General features: G+C 47.4%; 1 protein-coding gene across 4 annotated transcripts in view; it reads right to left on the reverse strand.

Moving 5' to 3' along the window:
• Positions 1–25,088, reverse strand: part of LOC146257578 (neurobeachin-like) — a 144,582-nt gene that overhangs the window by 72,980 nt on the left and 46,514 nt on the right. For 2 of the 4 annotated variants that reach the window (XM_084673467.1, XM_084673466.1), the window contains exons 21-35: positions 24,382–24,574; positions 23,196–24,182; positions 21,851–22,068; positions 21,362–21,515; positions 20,721–20,901; positions 20,286–20,410; positions 19,953–20,051; positions 19,445–19,616; positions 16,954–17,383; positions 13,526–13,674; positions 12,360–12,486; positions 9,259–9,386; positions 5,995–6,056; positions 2,365–2,429; positions 650–758 (exon numbers count right to left, since the gene is read on the reverse strand). In XM_084673467.1, the coding sequence (XP_084529593.1) occupies positions 650–758; positions 2,365–2,429; positions 5,995–6,056; positions 9,259–9,386; positions 12,360–12,486; positions 13,526–13,674; positions 16,954–17,383; positions 19,445–19,616; positions 19,953–20,051; positions 20,286–20,410; positions 20,721–20,901; positions 21,362–21,515; positions 21,851–22,068; positions 23,196–24,182; positions 24,382–24,574 (3,199 nt within the window). Of the gene's footprint in view, positions 1–649; positions 759–2,364; positions 2,430–5,994; positions 6,060–9,255; positions 9,387–10,240; positions 10,361–12,359; positions 12,487–13,525; positions 13,675–16,953; positions 17,384–19,444; positions 19,617–19,952; positions 20,052–20,285; positions 20,411–20,720; positions 20,902–21,337; positions 21,516–21,850; positions 22,069–23,195; positions 24,183–24,381; positions 24,575–25,088 lie in introns of all 4 variants that reach the window. The other 2 variants (XM_084673465.1, XM_084673464.1) reach the window with 2 other exon arrangements.

Consider the following 25,088-nt stretch of genomic DNA (forward strand, 5'->3'; position numbering starts at 1 on the left):
CTTCACACGATTTGTGTTTATTTAAAAGATTACAATGAATAATGTCCCATTATTAATATTTTTATGGAAGTAAGTGTAAATGTGTCTATGGTAAATTACATTTGATATGTGTATTTCTTGTTTAAATGGTAAATGATGCACATACTACTGTTAAGAGTACGAATGGTGATAATAATGGCACCATTACATATTTTATTTATATACATATGTTATTAGTAGTATATATATATATATTATTAGTAGTATATATATATATATATATTATTAGTAGTATATATATATATATATATATATATATATATATATATATATATATATATATATATATATATATATATATATATATATATATATATATATATATATATATATATATATATATATATATATATATAGAATACTGACTATCTGTTGGTGGAGGATTATTAAATCCCTAATAGTAGGCTAATGAAGCTCTAATCTCCATGTGGAGACACAAGGGCAGGATTATTGAGCAATATGCTGTATAACAGCTGTTCTTAATCCAAGAGGATTCCCTTAGAGAGTCTTTCCTAAATCCCATGACTCCAAATTCTATGTAATAAAGGTCTTAGTATTCAGGGACCTCTAGGTAATGTGTGTAGCTGGGGAAAGGGCAAATCTCCCATACCTCAAACTCTGCATGCTTGTGAACGTCTTCCGCCCTCTGTCTGTTTAGAATGAACTCTGCCTCGTTCGCAACACGCACGATGTGGTCCTTCATGGCATGGCACAGCAGCCTGGTGGAGAGACACACACAACACCTCAGCCCAATACTGTCAGAACACTCCATGCATGACAAGACGACATGCATAGGATGTAGGATATCACTGCCCGAGGAGGAGTCTAGCATGTCCAGCTCTGGCAGCGTTCCATTCGGTTAAGAGAACAGACGTGTAATCAGCATCATTTGTCTGTGTTATGCTGAGAGTGTGTGGGCTACTGACAGGTCCCTGTGCTGTATTAAAGAGGGAGTGGGCATCATTAGAGCACTGAAGCCCGTCCGGCACATGGCGTGATGGGCTTCTTCCCCCACACCAGCACCCCAGCCGTCACCCTCCCCCCCCCCACCCTGGACACCTCAGACTTCACAGGCTCCCCGGCCTCCACCCACACTGAAATGTCAATCTGTTTTTTTCTTCTAATTGAAAGCACCATGGCTATGGTGTGGAGATGATGTGCCATTTTACACACCATTAGGCCTGCTTTGTTTTAATTAAAGGCGTCTCTGTTCTCCTCCGCTGCATGCTCCTCCAGTCCCAGGGACAGGCCCTGGTCCAGAGCTGCGTTCACCAGCTCCATAACTGTCTGCAACCGTTGACTAGCACTCTATCTGAGACCTCTGGAGGACCGACAATACAGAAGTCTGCTCTGCTTGACTGTACATGCTCCTGTGGAAATGAGAGGATCTCTCAGACCTCACACAGCTGCTGGGACAGACTTGATGGTGCTTGTACAGCAATAAACAATAAAGAGACTACACAAACAGCATTATACGTACTGCAGCGATGTGTATCGCTGGCTTTTTGACTCACCATATGTGCGAACACATGAGCAAAATGACTTTTTATGTCACCTAAAAGAGCATCTTCACTCATTTGACTTGGGGTCAAGACCAGACCATAGGATGACTCTTTGCCACATTTACCTATACATCAATGTCACCAGGGCATCTGACCTGCAGCCAAAGTAGGTATGGGGCAGCAGATAGGTTGACTGCTTAAGCAGAACAGGTGATCTAGAACTAAATCAGAACTAAACTGGAAGACATGACAAGTCTTCCAGCAGCACCCTGGACAGCGCTGTGCCGCCACTCTGACTAACACTCTTTGTCCTTCCCCAGCAGAGGCCAGGGGCGGAGCCTATGAGGGAGGATAGGGCTAAGGGCGGGGACACATTGGGGGAGGAGCCTGGACAGATGGGTCAGCAGATGGGCATGCTGGGTATGCAGGCTGATCCCCCCGGATCTACTCTACTGAACACAAGAAAGGGGGAGAGCGAGGGGTGGAGATAGTGACAGAGAGAGAAAGAGAGAGAAAGAGGGAGAGAGGGAGGGAAGAGAGGGAGGGAAGAGAGGGAGGGAAGAGAGGGGTGGAGCGAGGAAGTCCTGAGAGAGGATGGATATGCTCAAGTTGATATTCTCTCTTTGTCCTGTCACATCAGACTTATTTACTGTTACCCCCTAAAGAGCAGTCAAGAAGCCCAAGAGGCTTACAGTTAATCTAGGCTCCTGCCACTGTTGCAAACACCCTGCTCTGAGAGATGGCACGCCGATAAGATAAGAGACCATGAGTGCCCCAAAGCAGGGACCTCTACTGTAAATTACATTGTATGGTGGATACGTACCTTCCTTCATTGATTAGCTCAATGAACGCCAGCCCCGCATTCTTCTGTATGGAGTTTTGCCATTCCTGAAGTACAGGGGAGAGAATGTGTGTTGCGTGTGTGTGTTTGGGGGGGTGCATATTTGTAAACAGCTGGAACACATCAAAGCCAGACTCATTACATACAATATTATACCAAAGTTATAGAAGACATAATAGACATGCTAATTTTCAATAAAAAAAGCATAAGGAGGCAATAAAGTAAGAATAACATAGTAATAAAAAACGAATAGGGAATAATATCTCTGACAGCTTTGCCAGTCGGCGCAATATTGTAAATAAAACATACATACAATAAAAAACAATATGAGAGAGAATGAGATCCAAAAAGCTACCTTTTAATCCAATAAAGTGCCATGCCTAACCCTAAACCAAGCATGCATTCATTCTAAAACATTACAGTAAACTTTAGTTCAAATGGCTTTGCACTTTGCATTAAGTTCATATGTGGTTTCAAGAGAAAAGCCATGTCTATAAAAAGCTGAAATTCTGCCCCGCGTGTGCAACCATCCTTTCTTCTTCTGTGAACAGATCTGTAAACACCAGGGAGATGTAATTGCTGGATGAAACTGTATCCTCAGTCTAAAATACAACCATTTCCTCTGTCCTTTACAGTGACAGATGACTGAAAAGTCTCAATGAGGGCTGCAGAGCTGGTGGGGGCTGAGACACAGCTCCCCCTCCCCTCCAACAACACAATCTGGAAATGATTAAAAAGTAGTTTGGGAGCCTGCCTTTCACTGTGGGAACTCCAGCTCTCCTGTTCCTTCACTGAGGTGCCAATGGAAGGGAAAACAGAGGAGGCCATAGTTCAAAAGAGGAGGGAAAGAAAAGAAATGAAAAGGTTTTGCTGTTTGCCAAGAGAGTGTCAAGCATGAAGCTACGGGTCTCTGAGGAAATTCCATAATTGAATTCATAATCAGTGTTTCACTTTCTACATAACTTTTTTTCCACTCTACGATCAAATTCCAAGATATTATGTGTAGTGTGTTTGCACACAGTTGTTGTGTGCAATACACATTGGGCCACACCAGACAGGCCAAACTCCAGATAATTTAAGCGAGAGATATGGTGCTGACATACTGCCGAGCATATGGTGGCCAAATGTTCCCTGTGACCTCCTCTCCTCTCCTGCTACAGTATCCACTCCACACAAGCCGTTCTTCATTTGAAAAGGGATCATGCACAGTCCACTCATACTGCACTCACGTGACAAAAATAAATACGGAAATCAAAGCAGATGTGAGGATCATGAGATGCCAGGAAAATGACACCAGGTTGGGGAGTGGGGTAAATGTATCTTGTCTGGGAGACCTGGTTGCTTGGATGATGCTCTCGAGATAGAGCACTGTCCTAGCCACAAGGCCTAAGAAGTTTTCTTTTCTCTGTGTTTTCTGGGAAGCTGATCTCCCAAAGGGCTTGTCTGTGATTGGAGGGATTTGCAGAAAGCTCATTGATGCTCATTTGAAGGGTATTAGTCCTGACATGCACCTCCAGAAGGAGGTAATAGGAGCCCTGATGTAAATACAGAACATACCCACCAGCTCTGGCCAAGGGAAACTCAGGAGAATATATAGGAAAACCTCAACCTACAGAACCATAAAGTGAAGAGTTAACATGAGATTTCAAACACCATGGGGAAAAAATGGATGATATTCCAGTAAAAAGAACAATTTCAATGACCTTTGAAAGAAATATGCATTACTCTCTGCAAACAGAGTGGCACAGAACGACACAGCATGAAATAACATCTTGCATTCCAGTGTTCCTGAGACACACACAGACACATATTGTTTCTTCTTTCTCTCGTCTTTAATCCGCCCAAACATCAGGGGGCTGATGTGGTGTCTCAATCCAACCTGTCAGTGTGCTGGAGCTTTGCTTTTATCTGGCTGTGCCTCTGTTTCTGCCTGTACTCTGCCTCCGTATCTGCCTCCGTATCTGCCTCCGTATCTGCCCAGACTCTGGCTTCACATCTGGAGGCCTTCCATCACTAAATCTCCACGGCTCCACTCTAGATCCCGCTGTATGTTCAAGCTGTTACAAGAAACAGAGATGTTTGACCTTTTCCTTCAGTGGGCCAGCACGAGGAGAGACACCCAGAGTCTGCCATCTCAGCCTGGCTCATGCTAATGGCTGGGATTAGGAGGCATAAATGAGGAAGACCAATTTTCAACAAAAATATATTCATTAAGCTGACAGCTAACCAAGCTGAAAGGGACTGAGAGGGTCCCAAGTGTATCCAAATATTAATTTTGAGATGTGTGATTTAAGTCCAAGCAGTTCATAGCATTAAGTCTTGTATTTTTGCTTGAGGCATACATTGGTATTCTTATTGGTATTAAGCCCATTACTGCACAGCAAGTTAACGTGGCAGTTTATCAACCTGACTACATTATCCAGCACTCTGAATGTCTTGGTTAGCCTATGATGTTGGATCCATCTATCCTCGTGGTCTAGAAGCCCACTAGGCAGAAGCTCAAGTTTCGCTCCCTTTCTGACAGATCAATATCTCAGCCTGGGTTTCATCCCCTGAGCTCCTAATGGCAGGAACCTCTACAGCCACGGTAATGCTATCTGTGACAGGGCGGACGGAGCAGTAGCCAGCCTGCTGATGCTCTTAGTCGCAATAAATCCTGGAGCTGGGAAAGGCCAGTTCCCTGAGACGCAGTTACTTTTCAGACAGAAGAGAGGGAAAATCAGCCCTCAAGACACTTCAAAAGACAGAGCCATCACAGCAATATTCGGTACTCCAAACCCTGCTTCTGGAATGCTCCTTAATCTGGGTCTTCTAATAACAAATTCACGATGATGTGAGCTGCCTGGCTCCCTGCTGATGACGGCTCTGGACCTTGGACACTGTGGAGTTCAGAAAGTGGCATTCTAACCTCCTAAAGCTCTCTGGCCCTGCAGTCTGAGGAGAGGCACCAGCTAATGGCTTCCTTATGGACCTGTGAAGCAAGACTGATGGGCTGACAGAAGGTATGTTAAATATCTCCTGTTCTAACTGCTACATTGGGACTCTGACCCTCTCTGAGACAGAGGCTTAACAAGAGCTTCAGAGGGTCAGAGACACGGTGATCTGTCACTGGCAGCTTTGCATGAGGTGGGACATGATTCACCAGAGAAGGGCTGTGAGAAAAGCCCAGGGGTATGCTGAGAAAGTCCCGGCTTTCTTGCGTTTGCTGTTGGGAGTGGATGGCAGACATCATCGTTTAGAGATGACTCACTGCTGTGCGAACTTGCTTGTTTGTACACTGTAGAACCAACGGGCTTGGATCTTATGAAATGACACAATAGAGAGGTGAGATGAATGTGAAACAAAAAAGGTAGGGTTCGTTGTATGTGAGACACAAATGGTCCTTCAATGGATTTAAAGATGAGTGACAAGGACCACTGGAGAGCCCTTGTCCAATTTGCCAAACTCTGCTGTATAATTGTCATATCACAGAGAACTGAAGCTAGCAGTAGACGGCTCATTAAAGCCAGTACCGATACAGGAGAGGTGTTAGAGAAATAGGGAGGGGAAGAGGAAGAGTGGGAAGAGGGGGGGGGGGGGGATAAGAGGGGACGGAGGAAGAGAGAAGCTCACCTGAGAGCAAAGCAGCATGACGAGTTCAACCACCGAGGTGCTGGACTTCATACACACCAGCCCTGCGGAGAGCATGTGACAGGAGTTAGAACTGGAGGGAAGAGAAAGCCTAGTGTAAACAAACACACACACACTCACTCACACACACACACACACACACACACACACACAGTATGTATAGCCAGAAACACTTAAACACATGCACATGCAGTATGGAGTCACACACACACATATTACACACACAGCATGTATAGCCAGAAACACTTAAACACATGCAGTATGGAGAGACACACACACACACACACAGCTGAAGTGTAGACAGGGATTCACAGGATCTGCCTCATCTCCATACTTCGGAGTGTGAGCCGCAGAAGCAGCCAGTAGGCTAATGAAACATAAAGGCAGGTGTGAAAAGCTCATTTGCAGAAACAATGTCTGAGACTGACGTGCTATTCTGCACCTCCAGCTCTAGCAGGTGAGAGGTACTCACAGTGCAGTCATTACCACAGGAGAGACTCTCTCTCTGGGGGTCTCATTATGAGAGGGCTGGGACAACCTGACCCGCTGGCATGGTTTCAGCAATGAAGGCATTGGCCAAACAGAATGGATAGCAGGTGTGATTGACAGCATGTGTCAACAACAACTTATTCGATCACATTTTATTATGTTTGACAAAGGGCTGCATTTGGATAAAAACTCTTGTTTGGTATTTTGAATTTCAAAAGCCAATGCTGTATGCCAAGTATTTAAATTATTACAGGAATGGATGAAACAAGTCAGTACTTAGGGTCAGCTCTTTCCATCCATCTTGTTTGTGGAGGAGATGAGGGCGTTGGAGAGCAGCGGAAGGATGTGACCCCTCTCTGGTATATAGCCTGCCACGGCTGACCTCTTGTTACCGCAGCGACACGCTAGCACATAAGTCACCTCAGCCTGACAGTGGAGCCACTTGGCTGTTTGACCCTGGTCCAACGTTGTTGGACAAACTAAATGCATTCTATTTAAACACGACCTGCCAGCCTTCCCTGTCGAGTGGGCAGGGTTAAAGCTCGGGTGAATGAGGCATTGTGGGGGCAGTGGGCAGCGAGCTGGCGGGTTAGGCCCACTCAGGGCAGGGAGAGGCAGGGAGCAGAGCTACAACGACGCCACTGTTCACACGGGCCTCACCATCAACTCCAAGTGCAGGACTGAGAGTGCACTCGGTCTAATTGCCACAGTGACCCAATGTCTGGAAGGGGGTGGGGGGGGTGCAAGGGGCTCGGGGGGTTGACCCCTAGCAATTTCAGGGGTGATGGATGGTTGGTAATTACTGGTCAATGGAGCGCCTTTGCACCACAGCACAGTATTTCAGCTGGAGGAGGGGGGGGGGAGGATGAGGGGGGGGGGGGGTAGAGAGGGAAGAAAAACATGCACTCTTTTACCCTTGACCAACGGGCTGGTAACCACATCAAGGCCGAAAGGAGCATGGCTTCATTATCACCTGAGACATTGTTCTTTCTTATGTTAATTCAGCAGCCTATCAGTTTGCTGTTATCGTTATTGTGGCTGGACACACTTTAGACTTGGTGGTGTAGAAACAGGTCCAGGCTGTCTGTCAAGAGCCTTGTTTGTGAGGGCTGTGCTCTGCCCAGGGCTGGGTATGTGTTAGCTTGGCCGTGCTGTGAGTGGCAGACTGTGAGTGAAAGGTTTAGACACATATTCACACTTGTCAAGTCTCCACTACCTGGTTTTTCCTTCCACTCCCACATAAATGTTTGTGTACAGCCACATGTGAGAGCAGTGTTGCAGTGAGTGTGAGTGTGTGTGTTCCATACAGAGTACAACACAGCAAAGATCTACTCTTGGCTAGCATTAAGTATACATAGTGGTATTAAAATACAGAATGTGCACAAGGCGCAAAAGAAAACAAATTGAAACATGACTGCTTCTGTTTTTAGTTCCAGAACCTCCAATAGCTACAGACACTATACTCTTCCAATCTGCTGTTATTCTTAGAGAGAAACCCTGTACATAGCAGGACACAGGCTGCAAAATAGACTTGATGAGCAAACTCACAGGGATAGTTTCAATCTGGTATTTGAGAGAGGAGATAGAGAGAACACACACACACCCACACACAATATTGTGGTGATGGGGGAGTGTCCTATTAAAGCAAAGCCAAGTCTTTGGGCATGGAGTGACACCACTCCCAGAGAGACGGAGGCAGAGCTTTAAGGGGGGATGCCAGCCTGAGTACTGAGCAGGGGACTGACCTCCCTTACATGACCGTCTAACAATGAGCCCTGGGCAGAGCAGAGCATGATGGGAAAAGGATGAGGCATCCACTCTCTTCCTTCAGAGAACTGTGGCTGCACTCCACATCCACGACAAAGTACATTTCAATTTGAATTATAGGTTTGCTTGTTATGAAGAACAATGTTTTGAGGAATATATATATGGGTCAGATACAAAATAAAAATTAATAATGGATGACACGGTGGGTGACAAAGTTGAGTTTTTTTTAGTGAATTGAAAACTGTTTAGATCGCTGTAAAGATTCAGAACAGAACCTCTGAGATTCCTTCATGGTACTAATGTTGCAGCCAGCAAGAGGCCACCATCAGACATGTCAGGGGTGTGATGGTAAGGACAGGACTGACTCCACGCAGCTGAAGGTGGAAAGATCCACCCCCCAAAGTTGAAGGTGGAAAGATCCACCCCCCAAAGTTGAAGGTTGAAAGATCCACCCCCCAAAGTTCCATACAGCAGATCTCCATACAGCAGATCTCCACACAGCAGATCTCCACACAGCAGATCTCCATACAGCAGATCTCCATACAGCAGATCTCCATACAGCAGATCTCCAGACAGCAGATCTCCAGACAGCAGATCTCCACACAGCAGATCTCCATACAGCAGATCTCCACCCCCCAAAGTTCCATACAGCAGATCTCCATACAGCAGATCTCCACACAGCAGATCTCCACACAGCAGATCTCCACACAGCAGATCTCCATACAGCAGATCTCCATACAGCAGATCTCCATACAGCAGATCTCCAGACAGCAGATCTCCAGACAGCAGATCTCCATACAGCAGATCTCCATACAGCAGATCTCCACACAGCAGATCTCCATACAGCAGATCTCCACACAGCAGATCTCCATACAGCAGATCTCCACACAGCAGATCTCCACACAGCAGATCTCCATACAGCAGATCTCCACACAGCAGATCTCCATACAGCAGATCTCCACACAGCAGATCTCCATACAGCAGCTTTACCTTCGATCAGCAGCTCCTGCCCATGGCTCCCCAGCAGAGTGCGGGACAGAAAGGGGGCAAAGTCCACAAATATCTCTCTCAGCAGGGGGGCCACCTTCTCCAGGGCACGCTCCAGCTTGGTGGTGATGCTGTCAGAAAGAAGACACCCAGAAGAAGAGAGAGATAGAGAGACGGGGAGAGCAGGGAAGAAGAGAGAGAGGAGAACATGTCAGGACAGAGAGGAAGAAGAGAAAGTGGAGAATGCCAGGACATATAAGACTCATATGAAGCCATACTGGGTGGATGAGAATGACAGCCGTGCCCCAACACCTTGGTTAGTTTCTGGGTAAGATGGGAAGAGCAGGGCTTTCTGATGCAGTTACTCCCCAGGTTCTTCCCTGTCTGTCAGATACTACTAGACTAGATCCTGCTAGCAGCGATCCTGTAGCTCCTAAATTAAACACTGCTGGTAATGGTACTTACTAGGAACACTAGCTGAGTCACACTCCTGCAAAGATGCACAAGACACATTATTAGCAAGCTCGCTTTTTATTGTGCTAGCTTCTGCCAAACAAATGTACAAAAATAAATTGTATATATACCAAAAATCCAAAAAGTGCATCCTTTGCGGTGAAGTGTTCCTAAGCATGGTGTACAGGGGGAATGGCTGCTTGCTACTCTGTGGAGCACATCATCTGACACCCACACCAGAGTTCCTGCTACCATCAGCTGGACTCATCATTCTAGCATCCAGCTGAGCCCCTCTAAAGGCAAGGATGCTGCCCCAGGAGAGGACGTGGCACAGGGAAGCCTGAGAGCCAGTAGAAAACACTACACGAAAGAGAGAACATGAGGTGGAGAGAAAAGAAGGAAGAAAAAGAGAAGGTCTGGGCCTAGGGGGCCATGTTTGCAGTGGGTCAGCCTGCCCTGGAAGAACACAGTGAGGGGATGAGGGTGAGAGCCGGTCGCAGAGAGCCTGGGGGCCCAGTGGAGGGGTCCTTGCCTATGACACTGGCCTGCACCTCTCGGGCCTGTCTGGAGTCCTGCCAGCGAGCTAAAGGCTTTGAGCTCAGGTGGCGTCAGCCCCGGGCGAGGTGGACACTGGTCCACTTCACAAAAGACACTGAAATAGAGATTAGCACAGAGAGATAGTAATTACAGAGTCAGAATTGTTACATGGTTTAACAGATAGTGAGGGGAAACAGTGGAAGCCGACTGTATTTGACCATGGACCTGTTTGAAATGAATATGCAGCCCACTAGCTATGAATGTAACCATTGTATCGGGTGGCAGTATTCAGTATCATGGACCGTTTTTCCCTCCTAAAATGCACGCTCTGCATCACCAGCAGCTCTATCATTGACTTCACGGTTACGGTAAGTGATGTCGGTTACCGCTGCCATGGCAACTGATTTGCTATTCCTTGGAAGAGGAAGAGAGAGAGAGGAAGAGAGGGAGAGAGACGTGTGGAGCCGTTTAAAGAGGACTGTGGAGAGAGCTCACAGCCGCCTCTCAGCAGTCAGGTTGGGGACATAGTTTGGGAGTGTCTGTCACAAACCATTAGAGGAGGGGAGGAAGATGGTTCAAGGTCACAGCCACACACATAACAATGTACACAACACCACTGACACCCAAAATCATGGATCAAGTTTAAGATAGGGAAGTGCACAAAAGTATACACCAGCCATTCCCAACCTTTTCCACTTTGCAGCTAACTTGCCTAGCTCTATATTATTGCGTCCCCCCCAATACATCCGTTCACTTAATTTGCCCTTATCACACATGTTCAACAACACCACGGGAGCCAAACAGTTTGCTTTCACGGCAAAATGTATTTGAGCGATCAAAGAAGACAATGTGTCCAGTACCGCCACAATAAGCATAGTGCTACATTGTAAAGAGAGGTAACCTGCAGGGCTAACTACCACAGCCGGTAAAGTTGAACAACCAGAGCAAGTCATGTTAACAGTTATTAACCAATAATTTATGCGTTAACATTAACCACTAGCAAGCCGGTTGACATATAATAGAGTACATTAATGTAGCAAAAAATTGCTAGCCTAGCAAACTAGCAAACTAGCTAGCCTAGCAAACGTTACTGCTCCAATCCTAGATAGCTAGAGCCAGCCTAGCTAGCTACTTTTACTATGTGAGTTAGACAAATGTCAACGTAGTAATTGTCGATGGAGCTCGAAACAATTTCAAGCCCTTTTCCCTTTTGCTTGAAGGGCAGCAACATAGATTCCATGTACATTGTTAATTGTCATTTTGGGAAAAAGACCCAAACTCCTCGTAAAAAAAACAAACGCATTTGGTGTTTTATTTGAGATATAAAATAACTGCTCACTACCGGAAGATGTTGACTTGGCTTATGTAATATGCGGAAGTGATGCTTGCATAGTAGATTGAAGTGGGCATATGCAAGTTTAGGCAAAAATGTGAGTTGGTTTCGTCAACGTGCCAAGCGTAATCATTGGCGTTTCGGTCATGATGAATTCAAGGCAAAATGTCATTTAAAAATTAGCAAGAATTTCTATAAATCATTTACCAACAGTATATATAATTATGTTTATATTTATTAATTTTTCATACTTTAATACTGTTCATTGGTTTGGTGGCCCACCTGTATTACCCCAGCGGACCATTAGTGTGCCACGGCCCACAGTTTGGGAATCACTCGTATACACCATAGTTCACCGATGTAGCCAGAAGGGGTATGAATGCAGGTATGAATGACAGAACGTAGAAGTAGTTTGTGTTGTAGTGGAGGTAAGGTGGGGCAAGCACAGAAACACTGCTGGAGACACACCCCATCTAGTGGTGGGATGGCAGCCCTGCAACCCTGTTGATGCCAGAGGCATCCACACACGCATCCTGTACGTGAGTGTCATGCACAGAAACATACACAGCCTCATATGCACATTATGGAGATGACATGCCGGGTAAAGGGAGAATAGAGGTTTAGTGAGTGGGTAGGGGGAGGGTGGAGAGAGCTGGGACGAGGTTGTGGGGGGTATGAGTTTGGGAGGGGCACTGAGGGGAGGCAGGAGATGACGTTGGTGGGAGGGGGGGGGGACAAGGTTGGTGGGAGGGAGTGGTATAGAGGGGAAGGGGGGGTGCACCTCATGTTCTCCAGTCCGTCCTCTGGCATGGGTGCCACTGTCTGCACGGCGGGCAGGTTCTTACTGGTGGCTCCGTTGACGAAGCTGGAGGAAGAGGAGGAGGAAGACGAGGCAGAGTCTGCAGCTCCTGGGGGCAGGATGCAAAAACCTCGTTAGATCCTTCTAGACCAGAGCCTCGCGTGACCATCATTACTGGCATGCTCTAGACCAGAGCCTCGCGTTACCATCATCACTGGCATGTTCTGGACCTTAACTAACACATTTCCTGGCATACAGGCATGTATGATCCATATTGATGATGTCATTCTGATGCTGCACGACTGTGCCGAAACAAATGGATGACCAAGTATGAGAGGTTAGAGACCCCTGCCAGGCGGACATCATGGGGTCTGGTTGAGAGAAGGCCTATGGCTTTGGCTTGAAAGCATACTTTGACTGGGACACATTTCTCACATTCCGGCTCCAGGCTGGTAAAGAGGCAGGGGATTTTTAATGGAGCATATTGAATAGGTGTGTGAGCTGTTGATGTTGCCAGTGGCTCTTTTCAGAGGCCCATGCTGTGGGAGCCCCAGGGCAAGCAATGTGACAGCAGGGAGGGAGGCCCGGGGTGATCTGACACACACACACACACACACACACACTACACACACGTGTGTACTGTGTGTCGTCTGCAAACTGCAGCCGTTCATGTTCCCGATTTCGGTCCACTTGTGATTTGTTTTATATTATACAGTGGTATATTTGGGTATTGTGATGGTATGGTGGGCATTTGTTGGCACTAAAAAGTAGAGAGTCAGAGGGCCATCTAGTGGCCAGTTTGTATTCCTACATTTCAGCTAGGTTACAACAGAGGAAACGCAGCTGCTAGATCTGGAATGGCATCTTAAGGGAAATTCCAGAACGGACATTAACATTTGAAGTAATTACTTAAATTAAGCATTAACGAAGAACACTGAGCCCTTTGAATATAAACCACATTTACGGCCAAACAATTAGCTTGTGTTGTGTATCATTAAAAACCTCATGGGTCCCTGAGTTCCTCCATCAGTCTGGATACTTGCTGTCAGGGTCATGGCCCACTCGCAAAGTTAACACATTCCAACAATTACCATCAAATGGAATACAATATATAAATAAACTAGGCCCATGACAGAAATGTGCAGTACCTGTAGTGTTGATCATGCTCTTGGGGGTGTGAGAGGCAGCAGAGAAGATGTTGGGGGTGCTGCCTGTGGCCATGGTGCTGGGCATGCTGCCCACCGTGGTGACAGCCTGGCTGCCTGGAGGAGGCTTCTTCACTGGTACCACCACACTCCTGTAAAACACACACACACACACACACACACACACACACACACACACACACACACACACGTGAACAGGGGCCAAATACATTGTATTCAACCAAGACACATAGCATAATCTTGGTGTGTGGAGCCACAACAAAACACTTCAGGGAACCAGGAACAAACGGACACCATAAGCTAACATGTCCATAAGTTCCCTTTTCTTGGACGAAATAGGTCAGCCTCTGTTCCCCAGGTCTGCTTCTTATCCCTAGGTCAACCTCTGTTCCCAGGTCTGCCTCTTATCCCTAGGTCAACCTCTGTTCCCCGGGTCAGACTGTTCCCCATCACTGTGTCTGAAGACTCTCTTCATGAACAATGTTTGTTGTTAAGAAAGGCTGAAGTAATTAAAAGAACAGCCCAGAGCAGCAATAATAGAAACATTCACTCATCAAGATGGCCAGAAATATCCCAGTGGTTTTCCCTCCTATTTATAGTTACTTTAAGACTTTTAATTACAAGATATGGCCTCCATCACATGATGAAAAGAACCAAAAAAGGAACAAGAAAGAAAGCTATAAATGTTGTGGTTGGTCTGAAGTTGAGTTAAACTTGTGACCTGCCGTTAATAGTCCTGGACAGACACTACATTCATCTTAGCAGACCTCTGCTTCATGCATTCTGGTTTTACGGGGGTTAGCGTTAATACAGCATACTGAGCTGTCTCAAATGTCTAGCAGGACATGGAAGGCCGGCTTCCTTCATCAGGGTAGCCATGGGCTCTGGGTTAGGTGGTGATGCCAGGTTACACAAGCTAGGGCTCACTGGCCAGTCTCACACTCTGCTTGCTGTCATGTTAGTCTCCTCAGGATTACCAGAGTTCAGATCAGTTATCAGAAAAACTTCAGATACAAAACAGTCTCGTTGTTCATTGATAACCGTCAGAAAATGTGGTAGCATGTAATAGTCACAGAGACGTCCATGCATTTTTATTTGGGAGCTTTAAATTCCCAAATCACAGACGCATGTCTGTGTTATTCTGTCTGGGCTTTAACCCTTATCCTGTTGAGTAGCTAAAAGGCAAACATTGGTTGATCTATAATTTATAATATTAGATATAAATAAAATACTTCTTCAGTCTTGTCTAAAGTAATCCTATTTCTTCTATGATTCTGTGACACCTCTGAAGCCAAACAGGTACGGCAAAAAATCCACACTCACACCCTCGTATCTGAGACTTCTATGAAATCTACATTCATCAAAAGCTACTCAATCTTTCCCCCTCGTCAATGTCTTCCCTTTCCTCCCACAGAGAGGACAGAGCAAAGAGAGTATACTGCTTACTGAAATATTAAAGATCTCCAGAGATATGGCTCTGCTCTGAAGAACACTGATTGCAAAATGATTTATTTAATAGAGCTCTGCAGTGTTTTTGTCTAGGAGATTTCACTGACATATCTAGTACATTTGGAGCAAAAACTAGTTTAATTTATTTTCCAAAGTTATCCCTTGTTCTTATCATCCAGCGTTAGCTTCTCTGACTTGGGTAGTGCATAGCAGACGATCAGGATGTTGATAAAATATGAACCTTCTTCTATGAATAATTCATTTACGTAGTGCTCATGAATGATTTATAGATTACCCAGCACATATTTTATTAATAGGATTGTCTTAATTGAGTCGCGGGAAATAAAGCAGGGATTAATCTCGGTATGAATAGTAATAACTTCTACAGCTGTGAAAGATGATGGCAGAGAAACCAGAGAAATATTTCCTTTAGAAATCCATATTTAACCGTCCATTCAGAATAACAGATACCATGGAAACATAATTTGCTTTGAACCAAGCACTTAATTAAAACTTAACCGATATATTCATACTTCACATTGTGACTTCTAATCACACACATGGTCAAAAAGCGAACTCCTCGTGTTACTAGGGGCCATGCTAAGGCTCACAGAGGGAGCGTGGCTTTATTCCGTCACATCATACAGTCGTTCCATCTGCACATAAAGAAACCCTGGGTATTAAAGACTAATTGAAAACTCTACCTCCTGTCTCTGAAGGAAGAGCCCAGGAGAGTGGTCCCTCCGCTCCACACTTTCATTCTGCCCTTTCAATTTCTTTTTTGATGTTGTCACTCCCAATCTATCCCAGGTCTGACACACAATTGAACGGCCCTGTCTGTGGCTGGCAGCTCATTTCGCTGGCAGGTGGCAAACAATTAGACACAGCAAATTGAAGCTAGGGGGATGACATTAAAGCATGAGACGAAGTTGTATGTGGGGCCCGGACGGTTTGTGTGAAAGCATTTCAAAAATAATACACTTTAGCGTGGTGACTCATTTCAGGCTGCCAGCTCCTATTAGGGCTGTGAGGAGTGAGGGTGACAGGCCAGAGCTCAGGGTGGCGTGAGGCCGCTTCTGTTTAATCTGTCATCAACGCCCTGGAGGCCCCCCCCCCTCCTCCTCCGTCCACCCCCTCCTATTCATCACGTTCACCTCTGCCCAGCGGCTCCCCTGCAGACATTACACCCAGGGTAGGGTCATTGTTCTCCCAGCACTAGCTACGCACGTGCACACACACGCCTCCTGTCGGGAACCTCCCACCAATCACACTCAAGACCAGAGGGGTCCTTCTGAATGCAGTGTTTGTCTCGAACCTACCGTCATTTATGGTCGATAACTTTCAGGAGAAATTTCACTTTCAAAACTACAACTGTAAAATGTATGACTACCAAACACTAGAATATAAGCAGGAGCCAATTTAATAAGTATAGACATATCTTCAATAAGAAAAAAAAAACACAGTTACAGGACTTCAGTGCTCAGGAGAGTGCTTGAAGAAAAACCTACTGGGCATGGAGAACAAATCCAGTGCATGTGACCAGGAACACAGAATCAACTGCATGTTCCATACCCTTTCTTTCTGATTTACTAGAACGAACATTATTGTTGCTCCATACTGCCAACCAGACTTACTGGACTTCAAACAGAAAGACAGGGCGGCTTGACTGACAATGCTTATCCTTTCTCAATACAAAAGTATCCAAAGTTATCCAAACAATGATTAAATATATTTTCAGAATATATAATCAGACACAAAGAACTGTCTGTACTCTGCAGCATGTTTATGTAGTCTACTTTATGAACAAATCCCTTTGTTTTTGTTATGGAACTACTGTTGAATATTGAATACAATAACACTGGTAACAACAATAACAACATTCTAGTTCACCGGATGAAGGTGTTGAAAGGAACTTGGTGTCCAAGCAGCAGTGATCTATTCAGAAACGGTTTCCTACTCACCTGTCGAAAGAGTGGAAGTGCAGCAGGGCCTGAGCGTCCCTCTTGACAGCAGGGTCTGAGTAGGGCTGGGGCTCAGGCCCTGCCTCCAGAGCCTCCACAGGAGCTGCCACAAGGCTCTTCAGGATCTCCTTCACATTGATGCCTTTGTTGGTGTGGCTGATGCTGGAGATGGAGGAGGCCGGTTTAAGCACCTCCACGCTGGAGGTCTCAGACAGGGATTCCTTCACCCCCGAGGAGAGGGTGCACAGCAGCTCGGCCCTGGCCTCTGGCCCCCCCGCGCCCCAGCTGGACGCCGTGTCAGCCCCGTTCAGCAATCTGGCAACATGCTCGTCCCCGATGCCGGAGTCTGTGTGAGGCAAGGAGACCCCAAGGTGAAGGTCCTCCACAGGTGTGGGGCTGTCCTTCCTGTTTGAGAAGGCCATGGGGTTCTCTGCTCAACAAAAACACAGGGCACATGCATATCATGTGTAAAAAATAATAATACTGTATTTTTAATCTATTGATCCAACAGAATATTTGTGTTGTCTCAAGTCGAATCAAGTGCACAGTACTTACCAAGACGGGGAAATTTGATTTTGAATTTGTATCACAGTCACACAAAATAACTTATACTATAATTGGATTTTCAACAAAATAATGTTCTTACACTTTGAACAAAGACCTGTGCCAGCTTATGTTTTGACATCTTTAGAGAAAAGGAAGAGATCAACTGTTGAGATTAGCTATGAAATCCCTATTTCCTGTCACTACCATTCACTTTAAAGCTGAGATTCTCTTCAAAGTAACACTTCCTGTCAGATACATCCAAAATCTGCTCAGATGGTGACACCAACCTTGAGGATATGGAATTTAATTTCAATTTTACTACATATCGCATTCTCTTTTGAGATACAGAATGACTGCAATGAGGCACTGGCAAAGCAAGTTATGAAACCGTCATCTTCAGACACATTGTCACATTGTGTTCAGAGGACCAGCTATACCAGCCCTGCTACTTGTCTCAGAGGACCAGCTATACCGGCCCTGCTTCTGGTCACAGAGGACCAGCTATACCAGCCCTGCTACTGGTCTCAGAAGACCAGCTATACCAGCCCTGCTACTGGTCTCAGTGGACCAGCTATACCAGCCCTGCTACTGGTCACAGAGAACCAGCTATACCAGCCCTGCTAATGGTGTCAGAGGACCAGCTATACCAGCCCTGCTACTGGTCACAGAGGACCAGCTATACCAGTCCTGCTACTGGTGTCAGAGGACCAGCTATACCAGCCCTGCTACTGGTCTCAGAGGACCAGCTATACCAGCCCTGCTACTGGTCACAGAGGACCAGCTATACCAGCCCTGCTACCGGTCACAGAGGACCAGCTATACCAGCCCTGCTACTGGTCACAGAGGACCAGCTATACCAGCCCTGCTACTGGTGTCAGAGGACCAGCTATACCAGCCCTGCTACTGGTGTCAGAGGACCAGCTATACCAGCCCTGCTATTGGTCACAGAGGACCAGCTATACCAGCCCTGCTACTGGCCTCAGAGGACCAGCTATACCAGCCCTGCTACAGGGCCTAAACCCTGCTGAGTTCAGATATAGATGTGCCCTCTCAGCCTCCCTCTTGTCCTACTCTCGCCCGGTCTGACCCAGTTGTTTTCCAGATGCCTAGCCCATTAATATTCATCCCTTGCCCCTAACGAGGTCAGCCTGATTTAGCTTGAGAAGGCTTCCTGGTTCATCGCAGACCATTGTCTGGCACATGCTGTCTGGAAAATTCCCCTTTCTGGAGAAATTTATGAGAGTGTCACAGCGTGCCTCTCCGCTCCTTTGCTCTCCCTTCTTCACAGCAGCCTCTATGATCCCATTCTCCTCTGGTGGATTGCTTGCTTAATGGCCACTGACAGATGGAGCTGGAAATAGCAGGCCTGCCTGAAACTCTACTGCTCTGGGCCAGGATGCTGCAGTTCCCTCCCCCCCTCCTCTCATCCCAACCATGCCCATCGCTCTCCCTCCCCCCTTCCGCTCCTCTTAGCCAGTCTCTCTTCTACACCTGTAGCACCTCCTACTGTTCTCCCCCATCCTTTGTCTTGTCATCTGACCCCTACATTTTAGCATGCTTTATTCATTCTTTTTTAGCACACTCCTCTGATTTAGTTCCCCTAATGAAGCCTATATGCTAACAATTCCTCTGTATAACACATCTAGCTTAATGCACTGTATCATTTGTGACTCGAAGTTTATATATTTATTTTAACATCACAACGGTCAGTGATTCATCTACCACATTCACAACAGTCCTCCCACCCTGACGTCTACTCTTAATTCATTGCAGTGCAATTATTAGAACACATGAATAAATGATTGGAGCTCAGTGGAGCGCAGAGCAGATTCTCTGAGGCAGGAAACCCCTGTGCAGTCGCTGCAGGCCGTGTTCCGCCGCAGAGCAGGGACAGCAAAGTGGAAGCAGAGGAGGAGAATGTGTAGTCAGAGACAGCGCTGCCCACCTGTGTTGGTTGGCGAGTTGATCTCCTGTCTGTGTACACTGCGTCCTGATAGGCAGGTGGATCTGCCAATCTCACGTTGTGGCTCCAGGATGTCCCGGTACTTGGATACCATGAGGACAGAGATAAAGTAGACCACGGCCAGAGCCAGGAACTGAGCCTGTTTACTGTCCTCCTAGCCGGGGAGACAAAGGAAATGATCACCATCGCAGCAGAGTCATATCTGCCACCGCATCTCCACCAACACAGACCCTGCAGGCTCAGACCTAATACTGTCATCACTCAGTATGACCTTTACAGTCCCAAATGACAGTCTCCTGGTGAGTCCTCAGCTCTGCACTCCTCTGCAGACCCACAGTAAGGGTGCTGCTTGAGGGAACAAGGGCACCTTCCATGCTTGAAGGCTTTCTCATTCCGCCTATAGTTTGGTCGGCCAAACGTGTATTAACTCTACCAGCAGGGATGTCCTTGTGAAATCCTTATACAGGGTAACACACACACACACACTTACCACATCTCGGAAGACCACTGCACGTAGACGGTTGATATCGACATCCTGCAGAAGCCTGTCTGGGTCCTTGGTGGGAGACAAGGTTAGTTGGGATATGGTCTATGTGACTCTACAGCAGAAAGACAGAAACCCTTGCCAGACACTGCTTTTTCATCCACATACTGGGCTCCTATGTAACACGTGTGCACAGACACACAAGGTGGGCCCGAATCCAGAGTGAAAAGGAATATGACATCGACAAACTTAACAGTAGATTCTCAGAGAGAGACACAGGGCATTACAAGACACAGTGTGTGTGTATGTGTGTGTGAGGGGGGGGACATAAGGACATACCTTGCTCACAGTGACTGCCCCGGGCATGTTCTCCTGGGTCTTACTGTTGGGCATGAAGGCCTTGGCTCCTCTGTCCCTCTGTCTCTGCCTGCAGTCCAGGCAGTTCTTCACAGCCACACAGCACACTGGAACACACAGAGACACTCAACATCTCACGCATGTCTGACACATCTTCAGTTCTGTCATTCCTGTCCAGTGAAGACGGTCATGACACGCATCATCCATCAGACGAGTGATTTATCGCAGCACCTTCACCATCCAAGAGTGCTGGACTTAAATGAATTAGCTGCCTTGGAGAAAATAAGGGGATTTCATAGATTACTGGAATTACTGAACCTGTCATACGATGGTGGTGCCCCAGCGTTTTGAGATTTCACTATTCATCTTTCGTGACAGGTAATATCTGTGGTTTATCCATCACACACACACACTTACCCAGTCGGAGGCACTGCCTCATCAGTCCTCCGGAAGACATGTTCTTCTCTGCCTCGATCTCGCTGAAGTTGAGGGAGCTGGCGAACACCAGCACGTCCACCATGGCCATGAGGCGGGAGAGGAAGGAGACAGCCGTCTCTGACGACATGCCCTGGGTCGCCTCGATGTTCTCCAGCTCCGTCTGGACACGGACACACACACACACACTGTCAATTGATGTGCCCTGCCTTCGGTATCCAAATTTGTCTCACTTTTTTGAGGTGAACTTGAAGGGATGCAATACCATTTGCATTTTAAAAGAGTCCTTAGAGACTGAAATGACACACAGGGTGGCAATCTGTCTGGATCTAATGTATCGTTACGGTTTCAATATAACAAGGACATGAGAGTGTAGAGAGAAAGGGAACCTTGGAACAAAAATACTCAGCCTCGTACTCTGGGCATGCAGGAGGAAATAAATGGAACGAATGAACGAAAATATGCTTACACTCTGAGGATCTCTAACAAAGTAGTTTTCTAAAATATGCCATAATTAAGTAGATCAAATAAAGTTTATACACATAAACAGCATTGGGCATGCAGTTTTACCATGTGACCAGTAGGTGTCAGTATTACACAACAGACTGAGAGAGACAGCTTACAGTGGGAGAGGTGGCTGCGGACAGTAAAGGCAGGATCCCTCCACAAGCGATAATGATGTTATCCACCATTTGTGAGATGAGGTGTATGGTGTTGTGGACGAAAATGATATTCTCGTTGCTGTTGACAAAGTCCATGACGGATTTGGTGGAGTGGCTACAGGGGAGCAATCAAAAATATGATTAATATTCATTTGATCACGCAGTCACATTTCATGGCATATCAACCATAGGTCAGAGCTAACAGCACATGGTAAATATCCTCAATCAGCTGTAACCTGCTCTACAGTGAGACGGCATGAAGGAAGGATTAACCTGAATGACCTCTAGTGACACAACTGTGCAGGCCGTACACTGTGTGGGCTTGGAAAAAGGTCAACTCTCTTCCGAACGATGCTGTCCAAACCGCCTGTTTAAACCTTCTCTGTGTACATCAGTGTGTATGAGTGCCGACTGTCAGTCAAACTACGGGGTTCCTCCGTACGGCCCCACCTTCTCCAGACGTGGACGTCCGCCTCCAGGGCGAACAGGAGGTCGGTCAGCAGCCTCTGGTGCATGGGCGACCACTTGAACTCTGGGATACGGAACATGGTGGTCCTCGGGCCGGGGCTGAACTGCCGCCTCTGCTCCTCCGTCATGGGCATGCCCCGGAAGCCCAGGTCCACACGCAGGTCCCTCTCCAGCTGGCTGGCACTGCGCCCATGCTGGGACTGTGGGAGACAACCGCAGCATGCACACACACACACACAACACAATATAGTGATAATCTCTCACCACTGCACACATATATACTGTATTCATCCCAGCGTCAGTTAATACAGTGCTGTGGGGTTTTGAGATGAATCTTAATTTTACATGTGTACTATACTGTAGGGCTGTGGTCTTCTGCCCTGTTCCTCAGGGCCCAATGTACTGTATGTTTTAGGTGTTTCTCTGCTCCAACACATCCAACTCAAATGAATGGGCCGTCTTTGAGCTCTGCAGAAGCCTGATAATGTCCACTCATTTGAATCAGGTGTGTTGGAGCAAGGAAACACACAGGGTTGAAGACCACTGCTCTTAGGGACAGACCACGTGTACAGCCGGGAAAACCCCGCCCCCCAAAATGCATATCATAGCACTGTGAAATCAGGTTGAGAGCATAAGCCTACGAATTGAACATGAGTAATGATGCAACCGCAAAAACCAGAGTCAAAAGTAAGTCTGCCTCCCACTCGCCCTCGATGCGTGGGTGAGGGAAGACACAAGAACCTTTCCAAAAGAGCACCACACACAGCCAGCACAGCGAGCAGCCAGATCCCCTTCACACAATAAGCCTCCCCAGGCCTAGCTGTGGCCTCCTGCTGCCAGGCCCAGTAATCCAGCCCTGCCTCCCATCTCTCTCCCTGGGGCCCTGCCTGGGCAGCGCCAGTCCAGCCGGTCCCATTACAGACAGATCTGAGAAGGACAGGGAGCCCGGGGGTGGTACTTACGATAGATCTGTTCATTCATGGACAACTGATCCTGGGTTACAAATGTGTTTGGTTACCCGGGCCACTTTTCCTCTTTCTTTCCCGCCTCCTCTCTTCCTCTGCTGGGCCTCACTGTTACTGTGGTGACCTCCCCAGAGAAAGGGTTCTTCACTATTCAAAGTTCTATATCTTTAAACCATTCATAAATAACATGCAGAAGATATTCCTGGATTTGAAATGTTCTACCTTGGAGACCTCTCAGATGGTCAACAGACCATACTACTGATCAGTGATCAGTGAAAAGCGATCAGGCCCTTTCACACCAGAACTTGAAAACGTCCATTAATATTTCGGGAGTAAAATCCCTGGATACATAACCTACTGACCTGGGTAGTGGTTGTGGTCTGAATCTTCTTGACTTCCTTATCCTTCCCGTCATCTGACCTCTCAGTGTCAGAGGTGGTGCTGGCAGCGTCTACTGAGCGGCACGTCTTCGCGGTTGAGGGGTCAGCTTCACAAGCTACCTTAAAGGCAGTGCTGCCTCCAACCTCAGCCATGGAGCTGATGTCACTCAGGGTGGGAGGGAGCTTAAACTCTGCCTCGTCCAGGATGCCAGCGCTGCCCCCCGGCTCAGAACCAGCGGTCATGTGAGCCAGCAGGCCCAGGTCATCATTGGTCTGGACTGGGGGCTCCGGCACTGCTGCCGGGCTGGGCAGAACCAGGGGCTGGGCAGAGTCCTGGTCAGGAAGCAGGCTGTTCTCTGCGTTACCCGGCATCTTTCCGAACAGGAAGATGTTACTGGGGATGCTGTCTCTGTCATCCGCCAGAGTGATGAGGGGTCCCGTGTTCTCGTCCTGCACGCCATCCTTGGGAACCAGGACACTGCCGACGTTGCTGGTGAGCTTCTCCACAGCGGCGCAGTAGACGTTATCCAGCAGAGAGTCCACCTCCACCAGGGCTCCGTTCTCCGGCATCCCCAGCACCTCCAGAGACAGGTCCACGTCGTCCAGCTTCACCTCGGTGGCCTCCACCTTCTCCGCCTTGATGTCCACCAGCAGGTCGTGCACCTCCACCCTGACCCCAGCCACGGTCCTCTCGGCCACGCCCAGAGCCCCCTCGGGCCCCTTGCCCTCCGCCAGCAGGTTACGGGAGTCCGCCTCGGGGTCGTCCGCCTCGCTCTCTGGCGTCTGAGTCTGGGAGTGGTCGTCCATCTCAGGGATCTGGATGGCACCTTTGATGGCTGCCGCCTGGGCAGACAGGCCACAGATGGTGCTCACCAAGCCCTTCCTCCCCTTCTTGATGTTCTCCTCCTCCTGCCTCTGGTACTCCTCATACATCTTGGCCAGGTACTCCTTATGGGCCTCGTACGTCACCTGTCGAGATATGTTCCATTGGTGCACCATATTTCCTTACGTCACTATATTATTTATTAGGGTTATTACCATGGTTGTGTGGCCCACTTTGAAAATGAGAGTATAAAAACCAGAGTTTTCATTACAGTTTCCCTCCTCAACAGCAGAGGGCAGTGTTTACTCTACGTCCATTCACACAACAGTGATTGGGGGTGATTACCTTGGAGTGGGCGATGGAGAGTGTGTCCACCCACACGCGCCATCCCCCCCACTCATACTTAATAGCATGGTAGAGCAGGATACGGAAGATGTTGTAGACCATCTCGGCAATCTTCTGTTCCTCAGGGTTCTTAGGGTTGATGTAGCCCAGCGAGAACATCCAGTCCTGCCACACAGAGCACTGCAGCAGACACCTAGGTACACCACAGCCAGCACAGCAACATGCACACACAGCACACCATGAACATCACAGCAGCATCCACACACAGCACACCATGAACATCACAGCAGCATCCACACACAGCACACCATGAACATCACAGCAGCATCCACACACAGCACACCATGAACATCACAGCAGCATCCACACACAGCACACCATGAACATCACAGCAGCATCCACACACAGCACACCATGAACATCACAGCAGCATCCACACACAGCACACCATGAACATCACAGCAGCATCCAGACACAGCACACCATGAACATCACAGCAGCATCCACACACAGCACACCATGAACATCACAGCAGCATCCACACACAGCACACCATGAACATCACAGCAGCATCCACACACAGCACACCATGAACATCACAGCAGCATCCACACACAGCACACCATAAGCAAAGAACGAAACATTCACACACAGCAAAGCTCAGTCTTTCTGATCAACTCTATTGTCCTCTTCTGACTATCATACAG

This window comes from Hypomesus nipponensis, chromosome 15 (assembly GCF_054491055.1).
Source record: "Hypomesus nipponensis isolate SF chromosome 15, ASM5449105v1, whole genome shotgun sequence".
Lineage (NCBI taxonomy): Eukaryota > Metazoa > Chordata > Actinopteri > Osmeriformes > Osmeridae > Hypomesus > Hypomesus nipponensis.